Raw genomic sequence first — 24116 nt, forward strand, 5'->3', positions numbered from 1 at the left:
ATAAAGATGAAAATATTTTTACCGACAATTGAAACGTGTCAATTTCAAATTTGTATTTTATTTAATTAGGTAGAAATGTATTTTATTTTAAAAATTTAAAAATAAAAAATGTAACATTTTTATGTATTATCAAATAAGAATTAAAATTGACATATAAAAAAAATTTTTTTTAAAATAAAAATAAATAAGTATTATTATACTATTTAGTTTTTCAATAAAAGGAAAATAAATCAAAAACGAAGCAGATAAATTTACAAAATGCTTTATTTCATAATAATTACAAATTTGTAAAATATTCCTGTCATATCCATGGACAATAATAGTCATCATTACCTCGAGAGAGATAAAAATTTGACATACCTATACACATAAATACCTTAACACCGTTGTTTAATAACGGAAGAACTAATTAATAAAAGAACAAATATAATTATTAACGATGTTTTTGTAGTTTCTATGGATAAAATTTTCAGTTCCATAAAATTAAAAGCATCGCATAAAATATATTGAATATTTTTTGAAACAAATATTCATATGTTGTAAAGGAATCGGCACAGAGAAATAAATAAAAATATATGTTTTGTGCACTGAAACCAAGGCGCTAAAATTAATAAATTTGAATAAAACGTTTTTAATTTATCTTTCGTTTATAACGTTACTTTCTTTTTTTACAATAAATGTTTGCCAAACTCGACTAGTACTGTGTTTAATCACAATAGATTATTTTATATATACTAGTCTCTAAAATCCTCTGATAAACTTTCATTTGAATAAACTCTTTTTAATTATAATTACAAAGTCAATCAATCATTAATACAATTACAATATTTCCGCACAACATCAATAAATTGAAGTTTTTCAATAAAATAAGAAAAAAATTTAATAAGCGCTTTTCAAGTCATAAAAGCACTTATTATAAAAAATTTATTTGCACCCTCTAAAATTGTGCCGATAATGATAGTGAAGAGAAAGTAGATTTATGTTTCTGCGAAGAAACATTACACATCATTACAATTAGTCCATCATTTTTTATTACAAGTTCCTAATCTAACGAAGAATATGTATTTGACATAGGTATTTTATACGAAACATTAAAAACTACTTTGTTACAAAAGAAAATTACATTTAACATTTCTAAACAGTCGATTCCAAAAAATTCTCTTAGAGAAAAAATATTCTTTTATAACTTTTCATCAGTAACAGTCAACGATAAACTTAATTTTTTTCAACATTTGACTTAATTAAATTTGTTATTGTTGTAATTATTTTATGTATATACATAAATGTGTATATACATAAATCAGAAACATAAATAAATTAATTAAATTTATTAATTATTTAAATAAAAGTTATTGCATCCTCATAGAGAAGAAATTTTACAATGATGAGGATTTATGAACATTATTCTTTTACATAAAAAAAAATTCAAAATCGATAATAAATTTGTGAAAATCGTTATTCCTATAAAATTTTCTTTTTGAGGAAATAAAATGGATAATTTATAATTTGAAGCGACTGTTCACAGTTTCATTCAAAGATGACATAGAGAAAAAGGTATATTTTAATTATGCGTAGATTATGCTTTTAGATATTTTTCATTATATTAAAAGCTAACAGTTAATTAGTTGATTATGTAAAGCGAATTTAAATATTATTAAAAAAATCGCTTTACGAATAATCTGCACTAAACCTTATTCTCTCTTCTGCATTTTCTTTCTTTTACTCAATTACTCTTTCTCTTTCTCTCTACCTATTAGGTAAGTTAGAGATAAATAATATCCAAGCTATTCTAACAACTATCGCAGATAGAAACAGTATAAAATGGACAAGTTATCATTATCAAATACAGTCTAAGAGCTCCTTTCTTTTTAATATATATTTTTGAAGAATGCCTTTCTTGTAACACTTAAGAAGGCGCGTTTTTTTATGAAATGTGAATTTTAGAAGTACAATGACTGTAAAGTAGAAGGTAAGAAAAATTTATCAAATATTGAGAATAGTGTGCTTTTTTAAGCCTTCCAATATCAGTCTTTCTTGCGTCCCGTAGCCAGCTTGTTGCGATCAGTTTTCTCGTGTTGATCACAATTCGTCTTGCAATTTAATCGGCAGCTCAATCAATTGAAACCCGGGCCATCATTAGTCCTCGCCTAGTCAACCAAACTCTGAAAACATAATTATTTATTTACTCTCAATGAGTAACGAATTAGAAAAAAAGTTGAATGTGAAGAAGTAATTTAAATTTGTAAAGCAGTCAAGAAATATTATTTAAAGAAATAATATTTGATAAAAACTGCGAGTCTTTGTAAAAAAAAATTTAATACCAGCAATAATACATTTTGAAAAAAATACAGAAAGAAAAGAATTAATTTACATAAATACAGTTATTTTAAAAATAAGTAACAAAACAAGATAAGGTTTAAAAAACAAATAAACCTTCTTTTATCAAGTATAACGAGGATAAATAATAAAGTTTTTTTTCTTTAAATTTTCATCATGTCGAATATAAACTTTTCTTTGACAAACAAAACAATATTTGCAATAAAATTATCCTGTTTTTAATTTCTAGTAATCATTTTTTGACAAACTGACTTAAATTAATTTTTTGTAATTAAAAATATCGCGTTATGTCTTGAAATTAATTAAACAATCAAAATAATAGTTTTAAAATATTTGACAATAGGTGACAAGTGTTTGGAATTTCGAAAAGAACTTACCCAACACCGGTTCCAATTAGAAGAGACAAAAAGTTTGTGAGGAAAAGTGTATATAAAACTTCCTTGGAAAATAATCCTTGTTTTCCAACTTTTACTGTTCTTATATTGTACATTTTTCTTTTTGTGATACTCAGGGGATGTTTGAATTTCCAGTCTCTGTAAAATAAAACAAGAAAAAAATCAATGATAAATCAAATACATTTTTTTTCCTAAACATCGTCTTATCGTTTAACATGTGCGTATTGATAACCCGTTAGATTGGAAAACCAACAAACGTGCAATAAAATATTTTTCATTCAATTTTTTCTTCTAATTAATATGAAAAATAATTTTTATACAATGATTACTTCGCAAACATTCACAAAGGAGAACAAAACCTAATATTAAATATTTTTTGAACTAAAAAAATTTCTAAATTACAACTGTAATAAATAAACTTAAGTAGATGAAAGTTTTGAAAAAATATTATATTGTAAAGAAATTTATAAATTATAAATTGTTCTACAAAAAAAAGAGAGAGATTAAAAAATAGTTGAATAATAATAAAAAATAATTGTAAACTTAATTTTTAATTAAAAAGAAAAATTGTTAAATTACTAAACAAATTTGTTTTTCCATGAGTCCTTGAATTATGCTATTTTGAATATTCTTCTAATTTTGTATTTTAATTCATTCTTCTTACTTTGGTGGCATTTGATCTGGTCTGGAACTCCACTCATATATCCACTCATTATTTTTTTCCTGCAATTCTCCATCCTACAACAAAGAATAAAATCCATAAGTTAAGAAATTACGGCTATCTGTTATACTTCTTTTTAAAAGGAAATATATAGCATTCTATTCGACTGGTTTCCTTTTTGAAAGTATAAAGTGTTTGGTAATGATGACGTGTATTACACAATAGTAAATTAATTCTTTTAAATTCTACAAATATTTTATTCATGTCCTTTAGTGGTTTTATTATTTTTATTTTAAAGTTTGTTTAAATTTATTACTAGTATTGTTATTCTTTTTGTGATATCAAATCTTAAAAAATGAAACTTTTTTTAAAAATTGTTCTATCTATATAAAAATCATAATTGTATCTCAAGCAAAAAGTTTTTCTGCCATGTCAAAAAATAGTTTTTTTTCAATTTTCTTTGAAAATAATAAATTAATGCGGCGAAAACATGATTAACATTTAGAGTTTGAATTAAAGTGTCTCATTGTTGCGCATTATCCCTTAATAATATAATCATAGTTAGCATTATGTCTTATAATATTTAACTGATAACAAAATATCTAAAAGCAGAAATTATATTTAGCGTCTATTTTAAATAAAATTAAAATTAATATGCAAATCACTCTTAAAGATTGAGAATCGATAACACTATTTTGTATATTCAAGTACATAAATTAATTAAGACCTGATAACTACACAATTATTCTTGAATCTTCTTTGCACAATCAGAAATGATTAATTTATTGATTTTAAAATAATTGACACTACAAAGTTAACAATTTTTTTTATAAATAATTAAGATATTGAAAAACTAATTTATCTAATATTCTAAGTTAAAGAAATTTAGAATTAAAATTTATAAAATAATGTACATATAAAAAAATAAATATAAAATTATTAAAACTTTTTTATTTTTATACACACTCAATAACAAGGGGATCAAGCTTTTAGTCCAAAGTTGATAAAACAGCAATTATAGTGGTACATTTTCATTACTGATATTTATTTAACAATAAACGCGTGCCAACTTTGAACAAAGAACGATGTTCTTATCATGCGTGACTAAGAATGAGAAAAACATTATCAAGGTGATCCTGTATATTAAAGAGGGAGGCAATAGTCAATACAACCAAAAGAACTGTGTACATATATTATATCAAAATAGTATCAAAGCATTATACATAATTTTTGACATTTTTTAAATAAGAAAAATTAATTAAATTAATTTATTAGTTAACGTACTCCATAACATTGTATGATTAATAAACAAAGAAAATGTTCAAGTTTAACATATTAAAAAAAAATATTTCAAATATAACCGCAACGACTCTCAGACGAAAGTCAATGGACTGACCCATATAATGAAACAATTACATGTACACGACAGTAATCTAATCATTAATCTGATTTAATTATTCTCTATTATTATACAAATCAATACTTGTATACATACATAGTATACTTCCTACTGTAATGCTTTTAATATTTTAATTCATTCATTAAAATAATCTTACGCAATATTATTAAAAAAATTTCACTACAAAAAACGCCTAAAAAAAGTAATAAACAAAATCAAGTGAAAATCTTACCTGTTATTAATTTGCAATTTTGCAATTATAACAGTTTTCTTTTAAATTAATAAAATTATTATTTTACAAATTATTTTATAATTAAAACACTGAGAAAAAAGGTTTGAGCTGACAACCAAATATTTCATTTAATATATGTGCAACTAAAATTTTTTGGTTGACACAACTAAACTTTAGTTGACATCAACCAAAGTTTGGTTGAGACTACCAAATTCTTTTTCATTTTCTTATTTAGTCGTCTGAAACAAACTTTGGTTGTTGTCAACTAAAATTTAGTTGTGTCAACCAAAAAATTTTAGTTGCACATATATTGAATGAAATATTTGGTTGTCAGCTCAAACCTTTTTTCTCAGTGAACAATTTTATAATTTATATCTTCATATACTTTAATAAATTCTTTAAAATTTGTTTGAATAATAATTAATAATACTACAAAAAAAATATTATTGTAGAATACTTAATTTATATTTTTTAATAGAGCCACAAATGATTTTTTTGGCAAGTCATAATTATTTTAAAAATGAGACAAGAGTTTAAACACCCAAAGTTTAAAATTATTTCTGATATAGTTTTGTAATTTTTTTTATTTATATAAAAAAATATGTATACTTTTATTTAATTTAAAATGATAATATGATAATACTTATAAATAATTCTGATTTAGCAAAAATTACGTGAAAAAAAAAATAATTTTCTTGAATGAAAAATTTTAAAATAAAACTAAATTACTAATTTTTTATTTCAATTAAAAATTTCATACAAATATAAAGAATTTTTGTATTGTATTATAGATGCAATCATTATTAAAAATGAGTCATTTTTAAGGTAAACAAATTCTAATTTGCAACTTGTTTGATCTCTTTTATCTGTGTCTTACTCTATAGTTCAAGTTCTTGAGCACTCGCTTCCTGATGTCAATGTCATGTAAAACGGGGAGCGTATTTGGACGACGCAAATGCATTATTATATTGGCTATTTTTGCAACAAAGTCGGCACACGTTTTAAAATTAAAAAGTATACAATTATAGAAACAATATAAGTTTATTAATTTGGCACGATACTTTTGGCGACTTAAAATAATCACTTTCTCATGTCTATATCTTTTTCAAACATTAACATTCAGTCTATTGAACTCTCTTCTTATGATATTTTTAGATTGACTCTTTGATTTATTTCAAGTTCATTATTATTATTATTATTATACAGCCTGTATCATTTTTTTTAATTATTTAAAATTTTCTAAATTTCCCAAAGTAATAAAATATTTATTCAAAATTAATTAAAATTTAATATTAATTTGATTTAAAATTTTTAAGAATTCAATGAAAAAACTCATTATTTCCAAAAGTTATATAGAATTGCTACGGTTTAATAATTTAAAAATTCCATGACGCTGAATGCAAATCTTTATTTAAAAAAAACTCCAAATTTTCAGATATTTTATAATAAAAAAAAAACTTATGGACAAACCCTAGAGTTTTTAAATTTTGCAACCTTTTTATTAATATTTTTCTGAATAAATTATGAATAATTTGTGGCCTTTGGTCCGTAGAAATAAGTGGATTATTTAGTTAAGTTTTTGATAAAGTTTATTATAATACGAATGCATTTTCGCCATAGAACATGGCTCATCAGGAAAATTAAGGTCCCAAAAAACAAAAAGATTATTAATATTTTTCTTTCTTTCTTGAAAGCCCATTTATGCTACAAATAAATAAATATTTTAGTTACGTTCCTATTCACTATAAAAATGACAATCACTTATGTAACGTATATTCAACTTTTTGGAAAACCCATTACCATAATAATGAATCATTCAATGAATGAATGAATTCTTTCTCATTAATTAAAACAAAACAAATAACACAGAAGAAATGTCATTTGCATTGTATTTGAAGGTTACAATTCCATTTAATGTGATTTGTAAGTTTTCTCTTCATTTAAAAGACTTGTTAAATTACATATTTAGATAAATGAAAAAAAATTATGTATATACTTTACAAAATTGAAAGAAAATATTATTTTTTCGTTTTTAATTGTCATTTATTCTTTTAATTTCATTATTTTATTTCTTAAAATACCAATTTTATCAAAAATAATGTTAGAAAAAATTGTATTCTTTCTAATTATTATTAAATCTAATTATTATTCGATATATGTCATTATTTACCAAAATTTCTTACGATGCTGAAGTTCACAACGTTTATGATTAAGTACAGATTTTTAAAGAAATAATATTTTTTTGAGTGAAAAATTCTATAAATTTTCGTCTCAAAGATATTTTGTGTAATGTTTATTGATCACAAAAAATTATTAAAAAAAAAACAATTTTTTGGATAAAAATGTCTATAATTTTCTGTTTTAAAAAATAATTTATTTTCTAATCGAAAAGTTATAAACGTTGTGGACTTTAGCATCGTAAATTTCTACATAAAAGAATTCTTATTTTAACGAATTTTAATTTCATTAAAGGTGTGTTTACTATAGAATTGACACTAACTCTGAAACTGAAATCCTCCTAAAACTAAATTCTAAAAGCCTGAAAATGGGATTTTAGTCTTAAAAAAATGGACAAAAATTTGCTTTTAGGTACTCTAATTGAGAGCATGGAGTTTAATTTCAACTCGAGTGCGAAAACATCTAATCAAAAATTAGTTTTAAATTTGATAATTAAAAATTTTTTTTAAAAAACACAAAAAAAAAAAAAAACAACATTTTTCTTGAAAATGTTTTCTAACTCTTTCGCTACTCTTACGAAAAATTGAGTCTGGTTGAGGCAATCTAAATTGAGAATGGATGATCAACCGCAGAATATGGCGTGACCAAGAAAGAAGTTGCGATTGGTCAGAAAATATTACGCGTTCTTCAAAAGCGTCACCCTCATTCGCATATGTAGTTATAAATTAACATGGAATCCCCAATGACAAAGCATAACATTTGAAATTTCTCGAGTTGATATAAAAAAGTGTCGATTTTTGTGGATACTTTGAAAATCAAGTGATCAATCAATTTCAAATTTAATCACTTTAGGCGAGTATATAAAATGAGAAAAAGGAGGCTCTTGATTTTGAAATGAATTGTACTTTGGTACACGTGCACAATGGCACGTGCACTAATTGTTCTATCAACACTAAATATAGTTAAAGTTGATTTGCGACTTTATTCATAAACGACTGTGTCCTATTCTTTCGACTATAAAGTTGCAGGGAAAACAATTCGATGACTTGCTGCTATTTTTTCCAAGCTAGCCAATTAATGTATGAGTTTTGTTTCCTGCAATTATTTCTATATATCATAATGGAGAAAGTAGGAAAACTCTTCAATTACTGTTTTTTTTTCTCCTATTTTAAATTCATACAATCTTCCGCATTTCTTAAAATTATACACTTAAAAAAATATATTTCGTTAAACTGCTACTTCCACATTTATTAATATTCGACGAGTAACAAATACCAAATTTAAAAAAAAACTAATATTACATTTAGATAACATTTATAAAAAAAAATAAAATTACGTAAAATCTATAGAAATTTTTTTTAATGCTATTTGAAATAAATAGTTAATGTTTTTGTTTTGTTTTACCTGTTTATCTTTCATGATCGTGAAATTATAAAAAAAACCAAGGTACATATCATTTTTCAGAATAAATGATAAAAATGATAACATTATACGTGTATCACGTGCTTTTGTTTATACTCAACATTTATAATTCGAAAAGCATTGTTGTAAATTGACACATTCAAGCTTCTGTTCTTTTTATAAATCCTTGTATAAAATATGAAAATTATTGAATTAAATTGTATTTTATGAAACCTATAAAGTTTTGATTGGTTATGTTAAAATATAATAAATTTTACCGAACATAAAGCAATTATACTAAAAATAAACACAATAAAATTTTTCCATGTGTTTGAAAATTTGCCAAATGATAGAATGAATATCTCATTTATAAATGAGTGGTCGAAACTTGATGTCTATAGAATTCACGCATAGCAAAAAGAAAATAACGGAATAAAATAATGGCACAATTTTCAAATATCTTGGAAATTCTTATATAATTGTAATATTTTTACTGTTGCGTTATTTCTATGGTCTATGTTGATATTGCGCATAGCTACAGGATCGAAGCTACAACCTTAAGAAGATACTTCTTTTATGTTCGCAAAAACCGGTTTTACTATGAAAAACGAAAAATAGAAGAAATAATTCGGATTGCAAAGGCGAGTTGTGTAACCGCAATCTCTTTGAGAAAGTGAAGAAATATTTTCGATCCAAAGCATATATACCAAATTAAAAAAAAGAAATGATTCTCTGAAATCAATCTTTGATGTCACTAATAATATTTATAGTTTAAATTAAATTTCTTTAAGAAAAATAATGCATAACTCGACATTTTTCCAAAATCAAAGAAAATTTTATTTTCACAGTAAAAAGATAATCTTGTTTTAAGATAAATTTGAAATGAAATAATATAGGTACTTTTAACTATAACAAGCAAAGAAATCAGCTCATTGTCAGAAAATCAATAAAGACTATATATCTTAAAATTGTTACATTTTTTCCCTTAAAATAAAATTTTCTTTCTACTGTGTTACACATGACACATTGAATGTAATAAATTGAAGATATCTGATAGATTATCAAGGTTAAAACTTATAAATGTGAATAAAGATTAAAAGAATCGATAACTGCGTCTTAAGATAAAAAAGATTCAATTCTGATATAATATAGTTATACATATATGGAAGAACATAACGTCAGGAGATTCGTATTCAGAGATGTTTTCACTTATGCGTCATTACTTTTCATTTATAAAAGAAAACATTGAATCCTGCCAAGTGCGATGCCACTATTTAATTTGACATTATTTTCTATCCAGTATAAATGATAATTTACATCTAGTTGACCTTGGTGACGATTTTGTAAATAAGTCTCACTTTTTGTATTTAGCAGTAGTCAACATTATATCTATCCGGATTTCCCACTCTATTCAACTTAATATATATATGGAAATGCGATATTTTTCCTGTAGTATAAAGTTTTATTGTTCTAAATTTGCACACTATTGTGTACTCATAAGTATTTAAAAACAACAGTTTCTTTTTAAAACATATATTTAATTGAAGACGATATACAACATTTTTCACGATTTTAAAAATGAAAATAATAATAAGACATTATAATCTCAATACAAAACAATGGTTTTTGACTATGAAATGACTATAAAATTCAGTTTTCATTTTTTTTGACAATAAAATTTTTCTTAATAATATCATAATAATAAAAGAAAATGAAATAAAAAAAAAAGATGATTGATTAAATAACACGTTTAATATAAAAGTAAGTTTAAAAGTATATAAGTAAATGCGAACGTGAGAAATTCTAGATTAATAAGAAAGTATGAAAAACTTTATATATAGATTATGGCATAGATGGAAACTTTTTGGAGTAGAACATAGAGTAAAGCATATATAGTTTTTAAAATAAATACGTAAAGAATATTAAAAAGATATATCAAACATTTTTTGCGAAATAAAATTTCGTCACTTTTTATGAAAACATTTTACATTTTTGTGAAATCATTAAAAATGACTAAACTTACCTTATTGCAACTGTAGTTGATGTACACCCCTTTTAAGTCATCCTCCGTCGATAATTCTGTGTTTGGACTGTTAGGAGGACTTTTAGGACTGAAAGAAAAATAAATAATGTACCTAATAAATATTAAGTTTAAAAACTAATTTTTACTTAAAAAAAAATTTACCATCATTTAATCATGTCATTTAATAATTTTATTATTTTATAAAATTTTCTATATTTGATTCAGAATTTGATTATTTTAACGGAGAAATTTAATAAAAAGCAAATAAATAATTCAGCAGGGTTAACATAAGAATAACTTTTTCAATTTCCCTGAAATTTCTCTTCCATTAAAAAATTTTCCCTGACAAAATTTGTTATTGAAGTTAATGAGTTTTAATAAAAAACGTGTTTTCCTACTGTATTTCACACTTTCACTAAAGCAGAGATCGAATATGCATTTGATTAAAATTTTAATTAATACATTTGTTTTGACCAATGAAAATTAGAATTGATTATTTAAATCATTTATATCATTATTAAAATTTAGATTGAATTGAAATTTGGATCGTTTAAAATTTAAATGAATTTACCCTACCAAAACTTGCCAGAGTTCACTATACTGGCGCGGTACTATTAAATTGCGCCAGTAATCAATTTTTGATAGGATAAATTTATATTGATTACAATTTTAATCAACTAATTTGAATTTATATTTTTTGCAATTTGTCATAAATAATTTTTAAATTGTTTGAAAAATGTTGATAAATACAAGCTTGGTTCAATTGAATCATTTATAGAAAAAATGAAAATCTGTAATTTTTTATTTTCTAAATTAATATAAGTTCAAAAATTCAAAAAAATTCTTTTTAAACTAATAAATTATTTTTCAACATTCTCCTAAATTTAAATCAATGTTTTTACATTGTAAATTTAAAATTATTTTTTAAATACATCCGCAAATTAATCTAATCATGAGAAAGGTGAAAAAAGGGACCAAAATAATCAAAATAGGTGAATAGGTGATGATGACCTGTGATCCCTTCTAGAGATAAAAATTGTTAAAACTTTTTACTCATACAGGAAAATGTATAATTCATTTTTCCGTTTTATTCAATTTCCCAAATTTCCTAGATAAAAATATTTTTTCTCTGACTTTCCTAACAAAAAAAATTGCCCCAATTGAAATGGAAATTCAGCTTAAAAATATAATAAAATTCTTTAAAATGAAAATTCTAATCATTGATTTTTATGAAAAAATTTATTCGCTATATAAAATTTGGTTAATTCAACGTTTAATTATTATATTTCTCTTGAAATTTGGTGAATATTTTAAAATTAAATAATACTTAAAAAATCAAATTTCAAGACAAATACATGTAAAAAAAACTTTCTAAAATAATTGCCAAAAATGTACATTTTGTATACATTAAAAGTAATACATACAAGTGATCAGAGATTTTTCTAAAAATAGACCGCAATGACTTTGGGTGAAATATAATGGAATGACTATATGATGTATCGACAAAGAGACGTTCTCTTATTTAATAACAAGGACTCTATCATCGATCAGTTAGTTGAGCGTCAAGTTTTGCAAAAATCATTAACAGAATGCTAATGACCGACCTTCGTAAGAAGCACAAATAGCAACAGTTCGTTCATTCTTTGCTGTCTTTCATCTTTCATCTTTTACAAGAACTAAAAGTAGCAAATTGCCAATTCTCAAGTATGCTTTCTGTATATATACTCTCCTAAGTACTTTGAATACAAAGGAATTCAAGAAATGCAAACAATGTTGCCAGGATAGCTTAGAGTTCGTCTCAAGTCTCAGTTTATAACACACTAAACTGCCTGATGACTTGAAACGCTTTTTCTTCTATCTACTTAGATTGAACAAACTTTGAGACAATAGAAGATATAAATCGAACCAAAGATTCAAACATTAATGCAACAATACAATAATAATTTAATCATTTATAGATTGTACATTAATAATTAATAGTGTCTCAATGTTCAGATTAGTATTAACTAACTTAAAGATGTAATAAAGAAATAATAACTTTTTATGGATTCTGCATATTGAAAAAACTTTTTCAAGGATTTTTTCTTAAATGTATAAAGAATTTTAAATAATGACAGCTTTAATATTTATAGCAGTGATCACAGTACAATAATTCCTTTCAAAATTCTGAAATCTGAATCCTTTTCAAATCGGACAGACTGTATTATAAATTTTATTGTTACAAAAATGTATTTTCAGTAGCCACGATATCTATAATGACATTTTCTTCATGGAAAATATAAAGAAAACAAATATTTTGTGATTATAGCTCGTGATTGGAAGAAGAATTTGAAAAAAAAATTAAATGTGAATTTTTGGCATTTTTTTGTAAAAAATTACGATTTTTAGGACTATCTTAGACTATGATTCAAAAATAGAGTTTTGAGAAAAAAGCGTTCAAAGTTGAATGATATAAAGGTAGAATTTTTTTTATATTTCATCGGATTCGTGATATTACAAATCCAGTGTCAGTTTTCCAAAATTCAAAATGTCGAATCCAATATGGTGGACAAAAAAAATTAAAAATTAATCGAATTTTTATAACAATATAAATATTTATTTTCTTTGAAAATAAAAAATCTTGTCCAAAATAAAATTTAACAAAACCAATTACTTTGAAAGAAAAAAAAACTGAAAATGATAAGTAGAAGAACATTTGTAATGGAACATTACAATGTCAGAACGCTAGGTGCAGTTGAAATGAAAAGCGTTTTCGAAAATTCTCTCTCTTTTCTAGAGAATTAAAACTTTGGGAAAATATTCTTGACAATTTTTTTTTTGAGCCATGTAACCCCTTAATTACCATTTTTACTTCATGGTTTATTTGGAACTGATGTTAATAATATAATTCTGTCTAAAATGAATTTACCTATCACGTGGAGTATCTCGTCGTGAAGAGGCCAAGGAATGTCTAGCGGATGAATGGGTCGAGTCACGTTGAGCTTCCCTTAAGAGGCGCAAGTATTCTTCACCGCCACTGCTAAAAGGTAAAGGTGTTATTCTGTCAGCTGATACAGGATTCAGCTCTACCCAAGATTCTGAAAAAGACAAAATAAAATCATATCAAATGATGATTTTTACTACAACATAAATTTAAGCCATTCCAGAATTTGAAGGTATATTCAAGTTTTTGAAATGTTTTATTTTCTGCATGATATTGTTTTTTTAAATAAGGTAAAAGCACCAGTACCTGGACGCTATTGAAGGGGTCTCAAATTTATCGGTGTTCTGTACTAAGATAATTCAATATAATTGGATAAAATGTTTGTATTTTTGTTTTATTTACCTTTTAATTAGACAAAATTAATCATAATAAATGATGTTTTAATTAAATTAAAATCATGAAATAATGAAATTACTCATTTGCAACAGAAGTTAGCCATGGTATTAGTTGGACATGATAAGTAAATTAAATGATTATTTATTTTGATTATTTAATAAATTAAATAATTGAATTAAAATGTAATTAAACTAATAATATTTATTAAATTAATAAAACTGATTGAGTTAATTGAATTAAATATTTATCCAACTATTGGGTACAACATATAAAACGGTAGATCAACTTATGGACACTAATTTTAGAAGAATCGTTTCATATAATTTTTTTGCTCCTACGATTAATAAATTTTATTCAGCCTAAAAGGTAACTATCAAAAGAGTATCTCAATTTTTTTTCCTTAATTTGGAGGCTATTTTAATTTCTTTTTGCTATTGTCCATCTATATACTGGTTTTCCAATTTTTGCTTTGTCCAGGTACTGGTGCTTTTACCTAATTATATAGTCAAAAAAGTAAGTAAGTCCCTTGGACTCTTGCTTTTTTATATTATAGACTGTTATGTATAATTATATCGAGTAATAAATAATAATGCTACATTGAAGGCTTTAAGCATCATTATTAAGGACAAACAATTTAACTCACATGCTCAGCAAAGCATAAAATTGAGTTTTCTTAAAAGACTAACTCTATAGAACTTAGACTCATTTTTGTTGTGTATCATTACAATAACATCATTATGAGTTAATAGTAAACTACATTGCTTTCAAAATCATTGTAACGTGTTTTATTTCATTTGCATTTAAGGAAAAACTATCTATAGTTATATGCGGGTTACGGTTTAGATTCTATCTTATATTGATATAGCACTGCAGAACATTGTGGAGGAGAAAATATTAGGGCGAATAATTACATTTAAGGAATGTTTATTATTGTCCAATTCTTGTGTAATAAATTTTTTTTAAATATTAAAGATTATTTATATTAAATTAACAAAATTAAAATTTGGCGCCATTATCAATAGTTTTGTGTTGCAAGGTTGGCATTTCTACTTATCAATTCATAAGATTTTTAACCTGAAAACTCTGTTTTTTAAGTCTACGTTTTTTCGAGAATCTGTAATAAGAGGAAATGCGGTAGTGACTGCGGCACAAGTCTAAATTGTTCTCATAATGTAATATAGGACATGTACCTTTACTTATGTATACATATAAAAATTTCCATAAGTTTACTTTAAATCATTTAAACTCTTTAAACTGGAAATAGAACAATTAAGAAAACATAAAGAGTATATAGAAAGTTTAAACAAGAAAATCAATAAGAGGTTAACAACCGTGTAAAGCAAATTGCTGACGTAATTTCTTGCGACTTCGACTATATACATTTTTTTATAAATCCACCAAGCTATAAATGAGTTATATAGTTGACTTTGTTTTCACACTATTTGTTTCTGAATTATACATAAGAGTATTTCATTAGTATAATTATCATACACTATATCATTTTTTGCAACATATATATTACACATTTATTAATTATGAAAGAAATTTAATTTGCTAATAAGTCCCTGAAATTCTGAATCATTTTTTTGGTCTACATATTTTTTTAAAATTATTACAGCAATGAAAAATAATATTAAACATTTAATAAATAAGTCATTTATTTTTTGATACTGAAAGTAATATTTTATAATATTTGAAGTTAATTAAGTAGTAAATAAATTTTTCGTTCATTTGAACGTTCAGAACTTTAGGCACATTTCCAAATATTGACGGTGACAATCCTCAAGACAAGCCTTTCAATTGACAAATAGACGTAAAAAAATCATCAATAAATATTAAATTCAGAATTGGTTATCAATCAAATTCAGTTGTCACAAATCCATTGCACATAACAAATGCAGCTTAAGAAATCGTCTTTCTCTATACTATTTTTTTATTTAATCTCACGAGGAGTAAAAAAAAATTTATTATCAATAAATGAATAATATTTGAAGTAGCTTTCTCATTTATTATCAATTCAAGTGCATTTTGGTAAATCTGGAAAATTTTTAATGTAATTAAAATTATATTATTTTGAGTTATAACATTAATTATTTAAATAATATACAGAAAGAACCCTCTTATCAGACCGTTACTATATACAATATTTTTAGTCATCTGTGAGGACGGTTAGTGTACAATAAATTCTCTGCAAGACTAAATAAGGTGAAAGTTTATCAGATATAAAAGTGCATCCCATCAGCATCCAACACTATCATCAATGTTATTTGCATTAAAAAGAACTTCCTATATTTGAAATTCAAAGTTGCAACAACATATACTGGAAAAAAATAGTGTAATGAATTCAGAATACCTATATACTTGTCCGTATTTGATTAAATGTTTTCTTAATCCAAGAAAATTTTATTAGTTAGAAATAAATTTTCTTGAATTAAAAAAAAATTAGTGGATCAAATACGGACAAGTACATGGTTTTCTTGAATCAATGCTACATTTTTTCAGTGATAAGAAAGAAAAAGAAAAGTAGGAAAAATATGAACTACATGTACATACTAACTCCAAAAGTGTGAGTTAATCGTGAACAATTTTTTGCTTTTTAAAAATACCAAATTTTTTTTATCAAAAAGATTTATTTTAATTAAAAAAATTTTTCAGTAGTTTTTGCAATATTTTATTCTAATTTTTAAACTTGCAATTTTTTTTTGTTTGGTTAGATTCTTATTACACTTTATCATAAAATATATAAATTTATTATATTTATTTAATATTACTCACTGGATAATAATAAGTAGGTATACATAATGAAACATTTGACTCTTATTCCTTTTTCAGTGCCAAAAATATTTTTTCTCTGTTTATAAATGTTTATTTTACAAATTTCTACTTTGCAGATGTTGCTAAAATTGTAGCATTACTGTTTCACAATTACACTAATGCTATCCAACTCTCCCCTATATTGATAGTATATCATTTTAAATAAGAGTAGTATTCTGAATAATACCTATAACTTTTAAAATTAATAACGAATGAAATATATATGAAACTATAGTTTTAAATTATGGTGATTTTCTTTTTCCTATTCTTTAATATTTGTATTTAACTTCGTCCCTTGTTATTTTTCATTTATACAGTATAATCCTTCGTGAATGATCAGTGTAGGTCGATGAAACACAGGACCTGACGTTGGTCACGTAGCTACACTGCAAAAGCAACATTGCGTGTAAACTGTCAGGTCTTCATGCCTTCTTTGTTTAATTTCCTTTCTCTTTACATATCAAGAAACCTATTATAATATATCACACTCCTCAAGAAGAATAAAAACATAATATCACGTGATTCTATAACTCATTTTTTAAATAAATATATTTCAATAGATTTTCATCATGAACAAAATGGAATAATATAATAATTATTTTCAAAATTCAAAATTCACTAATTCTTTACCAAACAGATAAGATTTGGTTAGTTTCCTGTGATTATTTAAAGTAAAATTTTAAATGATGTTTCGTTCAATAAAAATTCTTTGATTTTTGAAGATTTTTTATAAAATTCCCTGATTTTTTGCCAGATTTCCAGTTTTCCCTGACTTGCGGCCACCCTGATCATTTAAATGTTTGTCATTTCAATGTGAAATTAAATATTTTTACAAGTATTGAAAATCTATATAATTCATAAAATTGAAATTGTGTTTCTATATATAGATGAAAGCGAACTAGAATTTATAAATTATTGTTCTACTTGACAAAATTAGTTCTCAACGTGCAGAATCAAATAATCAAATAATTTGATTGCTTGATGGAGTGTGACAGCTTCCTTTATCATAAGAGAAGATGAAGAAGAAGAGGAAGCAGAAGATAAACCTCGAGAGGCACGCCCTTTGATACAAGAGAATTTCAGATTCTCTTAGTGTAACATGACCTAATTCATATTCTATATTAAGAATGGTACAACAATTTTAACACCATGTTCAAATTTTGCCTAACTTCAAGAATCAATGCTAAAATAACATTTGAAATAAAGGAGACAAATTGCCATATTATCAACAAAATTATATTCAATGATTTAGATTTAGAATCTAAGATATTAAATGACTATTAAGATGATTTTACATCGAAAAAGTGACAACAATGTATCAGAGATTGTATTGACGAAAATTAAAAACAAAAAGTTACTTGAAAGTATTTATTTATTTATTCATTATAATAAACATAAAACGCTGGGATAACATTTTATAGCTAATTATAGACATTAGCTGATAGTCATGAATATATGTTTCCTTTATAAATTGAGTATATCAGTCAGTGGCATATGAATGTATAATTATTATCACATGCGTTGATATCACAAATTTTATAAAATTCTATTTCCAAAATACTTGTAAAATAAGAAAACTTCATGAATGAAAAATTCAAAATAAATTGCATTTTTTACGTATTACAAAAAATACGTAATACTAAAATAGAAATTATAAAAAGAAGTCTAACCCAAAACTAAGTTTACAAAACTTAATTTTTTTTCTTTTGTTCTAATGGGTGATAATTTCACATTTTAAGAAGTCGTTTTTATGTTAAATGATTTGATAAAAAAATTTAAATACTTCATGGAAAAAGATTTAAAAAAATTTTTAAATAGAAATAGAGTTTAAAAATAAATTGATTAGTCATATTTCACATTACAAAAGTCGAAATAAGCAGCATTTTATATGTATAGGTACTAAAACAAAGTAAAATAAAATAAAATAAGTCGAAAAAAGTCGTTTTAAAAAATTCTTAAACCTTTTTTAAACAGCTGAAAAAGTCGAATCGTGTCATTTATCTGTATAACTATTGTCATGGTTCTATATGAAATATTTCAGTTTTTATATAGATTACAATTAAAAAAGTATTTAAAAGAGTATACAACTTAAATTGAGGAGTATATATATGGCAGTAGTATATTTTTTTCTTTTATTTGATTTATTTCGTGAAAAAACTTAGTTGGACTAAATGAACAAAAAAGATAAAGACTATAATAAGGAAACGTGCAGCGATATTTCCACGTAGTCGACCTCTTGGTCATGAAAGCACAATTTATCAATATTTTTCCCTCCATTTTACACGCAAAAATGTACTAACTTATGCTTACTTTTTTAACCATAATTTGTAAAAATACCTTTTTCCTAAATAATACCTAAATTACAACCTACTTATTTTGAGAATAATTGCATTTAAAAAAAAAATTATATAACATTCATTAAGCAAGTTAAGTTGATAAGAAAAGTTATACTTATTATAAATAAGTTTACTTTAATTATGATAAAACGACTACTTGATTCAAACAATTTAATATTCATGTTTACAAAATAAAATTTATAAAAAAAGAACAAATTGTTTAAAAATTACAGATATCTAATAATTTCTAACCCCAAACTATATTAAAAAAATTAACTTAAATAAGTAATTATAATTTATTGCTAATTAAAAAAAGAGAAATAAATTTTTCAATTCAATATATATCAAAAAATGAAAAATACCAAAAATAGACCGAATGCAATTTACGTTCTGAACAGTCTCTCGTAAAAACTATAGGTATATATAACTTTCAAATGCGATTAATGCTACATAAAAATGCTATCAGCAGCACTTCTCAAAAAACTAAAATATTTTTAAAAAACTAATTTTTCTTTAGTAAACTTCAGTTTTATAAATGATTTTTCAATATTTTCCGTTTTTATAAAACGATAATAAAATTTGAAAAAATTTCCACCTGCATTTTTATAATATTTAAGATTATTTCTATTAAAATGGTATTAAATTAAAAATATATTGTTCCCGCAGTACAAAAATCTATATAATACAAAGTTGGAGCATAACAAAGCTGCATCCTCACCGCAACCACACATGAAACATATATTCCTTCAACTATATATATGGCCATGCAGCGTTATTCCAGAAATTCATACATATTTCATTTTCCACAAATGTTCATTAAATTCTTACAAACTAGGCAATGAAATTTCTATAATTATAAATCTGTGGAATGAAGGCATTTTACCTGATTTACAAATTAAAAAAAAAATATAAAGAAATGAAATCTTGAACAGTTTTTATGAAAAAATGAGTCGTTTTTTATCAATCGATTCATGTGAAACTTTTCTGCATCGATAGCATACTATATTTGTAAAATTTGTCTGAAAATAATAATAATTGTTGAATAATTTTTTTTTAAACTGAAAACACTTTTTTATTTAAGGTAATATTATTTTCATAATAATTTAATTTATTACAATTATTTTATTATAATTTAATAAATTTCATTATTTTAATAAAGCGCGCGTTATTTTGTCTTGCACGCTAAAAAATTTATGAACAGTGACATAACAAAAGTGCAATATTTATAGAATAAGGAAATCTATTTAATAGATTAATTATAACGTTTAACAAGTTTAAATACATGTTTAATCTAAAATAGTCACTATTTTCATTTTCTTAAGGAAATTGAATATCTCCTATGATAGTTAAAATAAATACTGTTTTAGAGATACTGTATTTATATTCTATTCATAATATATATTTAGTATAGTTAAATCTCATAGAAAATTTTATTTTCTCTATTCTAGCGAAAATGGATTATCGCTAAGGCGATATTAACTATACTTATAACTATTCCAGAGATTATTTTCGCTAGTTTATACAAAGTTTTTTTAGCGTGTGGGCCAATCAGGTGATTTCAACTAAATGTAGGTTATGTTCTTTTCTGATTCATAACAGCTGCAATCATTTACAACAAATAAATGCTTTGCAAGTGTATATTTATTACAAATAAGTAAGTTATGCAAAATATATATGTGGAACAATAATTTAAGGTGATTTTCATAAAATGAATATTGATTTAGATGCTCTGAAAAGCAAAGTTCATTTTTTCTTACATTCGATTTTTTCGACCATCGAGATATTTCGATACATTTTCATGTGCTTTGCATGCACTGTCTTTTTTAAGAAAAGGAAAAGGATATAATTATATATAAATTGTACAAATCATTATCTGTTTAATTTTCAAATTTTTACATATATTTAATAATATTCAAATAAAGTCATCTAAAAATGAATAAACAATATGAATAAAAAAATGTTGTTTGCAAACAAAACACAAAAAAGTAACTAATTCATTCCGCACAGATACATTTTGACAATTAACACCTAAGAAAAATGATTCGTTAAATTACAAAAATAAATACGGGTAAATTTAGCTGAGGCAAGTGAGGTGAGCACCTTTCAAAACTACGACAGAATTTATACTGTTTCAAATTTAAAAACTAGATATTTAACAATAGTTTTACTAATCGAGGTATAGAGAAATTATCAATTGGATTTACCCCACTTTCCCCTAAATATAATAAAAACATTAGGGGAGGATGGGGCAAGGATAGTTTCGTAAGACATTTTTGGATCTAGCAGCTAAAATTCAAAAGGCATCGTAAAAAGAATAGTATCGTTCGAAAGCCTGTTTATTTAGCTACAATTTTGTAATACATTATTTTGCTGTGGAATGCAATGCCTTCGAGATATTAGCGGAAAATTAAAAAAAAAATTAAAAAAGTAAAAAGAATCAAAATTCTTTTTACGAAAAATAATAAAAAAAAAGACATTAAATTTGGGGTTTTTTAATTTCATTGAATAAAAGCACCTCAAAACACTTCAAAGCACCACCAAAAAATTTGTTTGGACATAAATAAATATTTAAAACAGTGTTTTAAACAGATCTGAGACATTTTAGAAAAAACAGGATTTTCACAAATAAACACGTAACTTTAACAAATGATATTGCATCAAGATCAAATTTTTCCTGACGTCTTTTGGTGTTAAAACAAGTTTGTATGATGAATGGTGCCCTTTTTGAACAATCCTCCCCTATTAACTTTTAGTTATTATTCAATGTGTTGTAAATTTGATTGAACGTAATGTTAATTCTTTTTTAAATTAGACTCCTACACGACGACTTGCATTGCATTAACATCAGACACTATTTAAATAAGTTCATGCATTCACCTTCGCCCACTTTTATGAAAGTTGTCAAAGAATAAATAGATGTTTCAGAAAATGGAAGCATTCCCACATAGAATATTAAAAACTTTTGAAAAAAGCAAAAATCAATGCAAACCATTGCCATTTTTGTGTAAAGTCAAGAAAAATTAAAATTACAATATATTTGAATAAATAAGAATGTTATTTCATAAACGTAAACAGTACCGCATAATTATTTTTCAATTATTCTTTCTTTCTTCAAAATATATTATAATATTTTCTGTTTAGTAATGAAAAACAAATTTTTTGTGAAAAATAAATGAACAATTTTCTAAGTCTTACAAAAATTTACATCTTATATCGGATTTTCATAATAAACGTGTTCACAAGGTCATAAAACATCAAACGAAAACAATTGAATATAGATACTTATTTGATGTGAGATAAATGAGTAAACGAGACTAGCACATGGTCCAGTAATTGTATACTTATATGTATCAAGATTGAATTAATAGATATAAATCTATATACATGAAAAATTATTATTATTTATATAAAATAAATCAATAGCTTATAATTTTTTTACTTCAAATTTCTTGAATATAATAGATTCATCTCTCATTAAAATTAACTAGTTGATGAATAAACTTTCCTCAATTATAATTTCTTTCACTTTTTTTTTATTGAAATTACGTTCAAGGAAGAGTGCATTAAATTTTTTTTGCTTATTATTATTGTTTATTACATGGAAATTATACAAATTAACGACAAATATTATAAAAGCTTTATTTTTAATTAAAAATACCCCGTTCTTCTACGATTAAAGCAATTACAATAATTGTTAATATTATTAAACAATTATAATTAATTAATAAGTATCTCGAAAAGTTTTATTATTTTAAAAAATACAAATAAAAAAAAAATTTTCTTTAATTTTGTAAATAAAATTTATTGACTGAATTTAAAAAAAAGTCACAAATAACTCAAAAAACATGTGAATAAGATTGTAATAATTTAGTTCAAAAACTAAGATTTGGAATTTACAAAATCAAAACTTTAATGAATAACAATTTAACAAATTTAAAAAAAATTCTACATTTAAATTTTATAAAATGCCGGGAATAAAGTTAGATCGATAAAAGTAGGATCTTATTTTTAAAAAAAACAATATCCATTTAAAAAATACAAAAATTTTTACACCAAAATTTAAATTTATCAAGCTATTAAAAAATAGTGGTTTATTATTTTCTACAGAAATATAAATAATATGAAAAGTGGAAAATGAATTAATTTGAAATGTTTCTTTTCCATCATTATTATATACGCGAATTTTAACTTGTATACGTTCACTTTTAAACCTATAATGAAATAGTTTTTTCATATTATCAACTTGTAACAATAATATTACTATCATTTGTTACTTGTAAAATTCAAGTGAGATCATTAAACTCTTGGAAAAATGCAACAGTAGATATATGTATATGTCATAGTATGACAAAATAAGCGACGCCAAATGCTGAACAGCAACAGGGTTTTTGCAGACTCTTGCTTCGCCGAGGCGCGAAAAGTCGCAGAAAAAGATGTCGATTCTTTAAATCATAAAAGAGTTGATTTTATCCATTAACTTTATGCATAATTAAAAAATACTTTGTAATGGAAGAAAAAATGCAACAAAGTGAAGTCATGTCAATGACCAAAAGAGCGCCTGCGACGCAAAAAGCTTCTTCCTGCGTTTGTTTACGTATTGGGTGCGAGGCCACGCGAAATGGCCGCTATGTCAGAGTGACAGCTGCTGATGTATGTAAAAAGGACTTTTACTCACCTCCAAGCAGCTCGTCCGCGGTAAACTTTCCCTTTGACGACATACTTGCTGATTGTCCAGCAACTTCCTATCTCTGGCTGCTAAACCAGTTCTTCTATCGCACTGAAAATAATACACTAAAATGCAGAGCACTCAGAGAAGATGCACTCCCCACAAATTGCCGGGATAAAATGCAAGTTTTCAGACAATGCTTTGTTTTGATGAAACATCAACACTAGAATGCCAGAAAATTCAGCCAATCAGGGATCGTGTGACTAAATAAATGTAAATACAGTCAAAACAAGTATTAATATTCTGATGTAGTTTCTGTTATTTGGCTATATACAACAGTAAATCACCTTAGTTA

General features: G+C 24.5%; 1 protein-coding gene across 1 annotated transcript; it reads right to left on the reverse strand.

Annotated features, from left to right (window-relative positions):
- Positions 1 to 246: 246 nt before the first annotated feature.
- Positions 247 to 23974, reverse strand: LOC127278619 (BCL2/adenovirus E1B 19 kDa protein-interacting protein 3). Its single transcript, XM_051300418.1, has 6 exons — positions 23771 to 23974; positions 13535 to 13703; positions 10627 to 10714; positions 3397 to 3470; positions 2715 to 2870; positions 247 to 2162 (listed from the first exon to the last, which is right to left on the reverse strand). Exons 1-6 carry the CDS (start codon positions 23811 to 23813, stop codon positions 2111 to 2113), a joined length of 582 nt encoding a protein of 193 aa, XP_051156375.1. The 5' UTR covers positions 23814 to 23974; the 3' UTR covers positions 247 to 2110.
- Between the last annotated feature and the right edge of the window lie 142 nt (positions 23975 to 24116).

Source organism: Leptopilina boulardi, unplaced genomic scaffold (assembly GCF_019393585.1).
Source record: "Leptopilina boulardi isolate dan_hultmark-lab unplaced genomic scaffold, ZJU_Lbou_2.1 LbouV2_208, whole genome shotgun sequence".
In the NCBI taxonomy this organism is placed as follows: Eukaryota; Metazoa; Arthropoda; class Insecta; order Hymenoptera; family Figitidae; genus Leptopilina; species Leptopilina boulardi.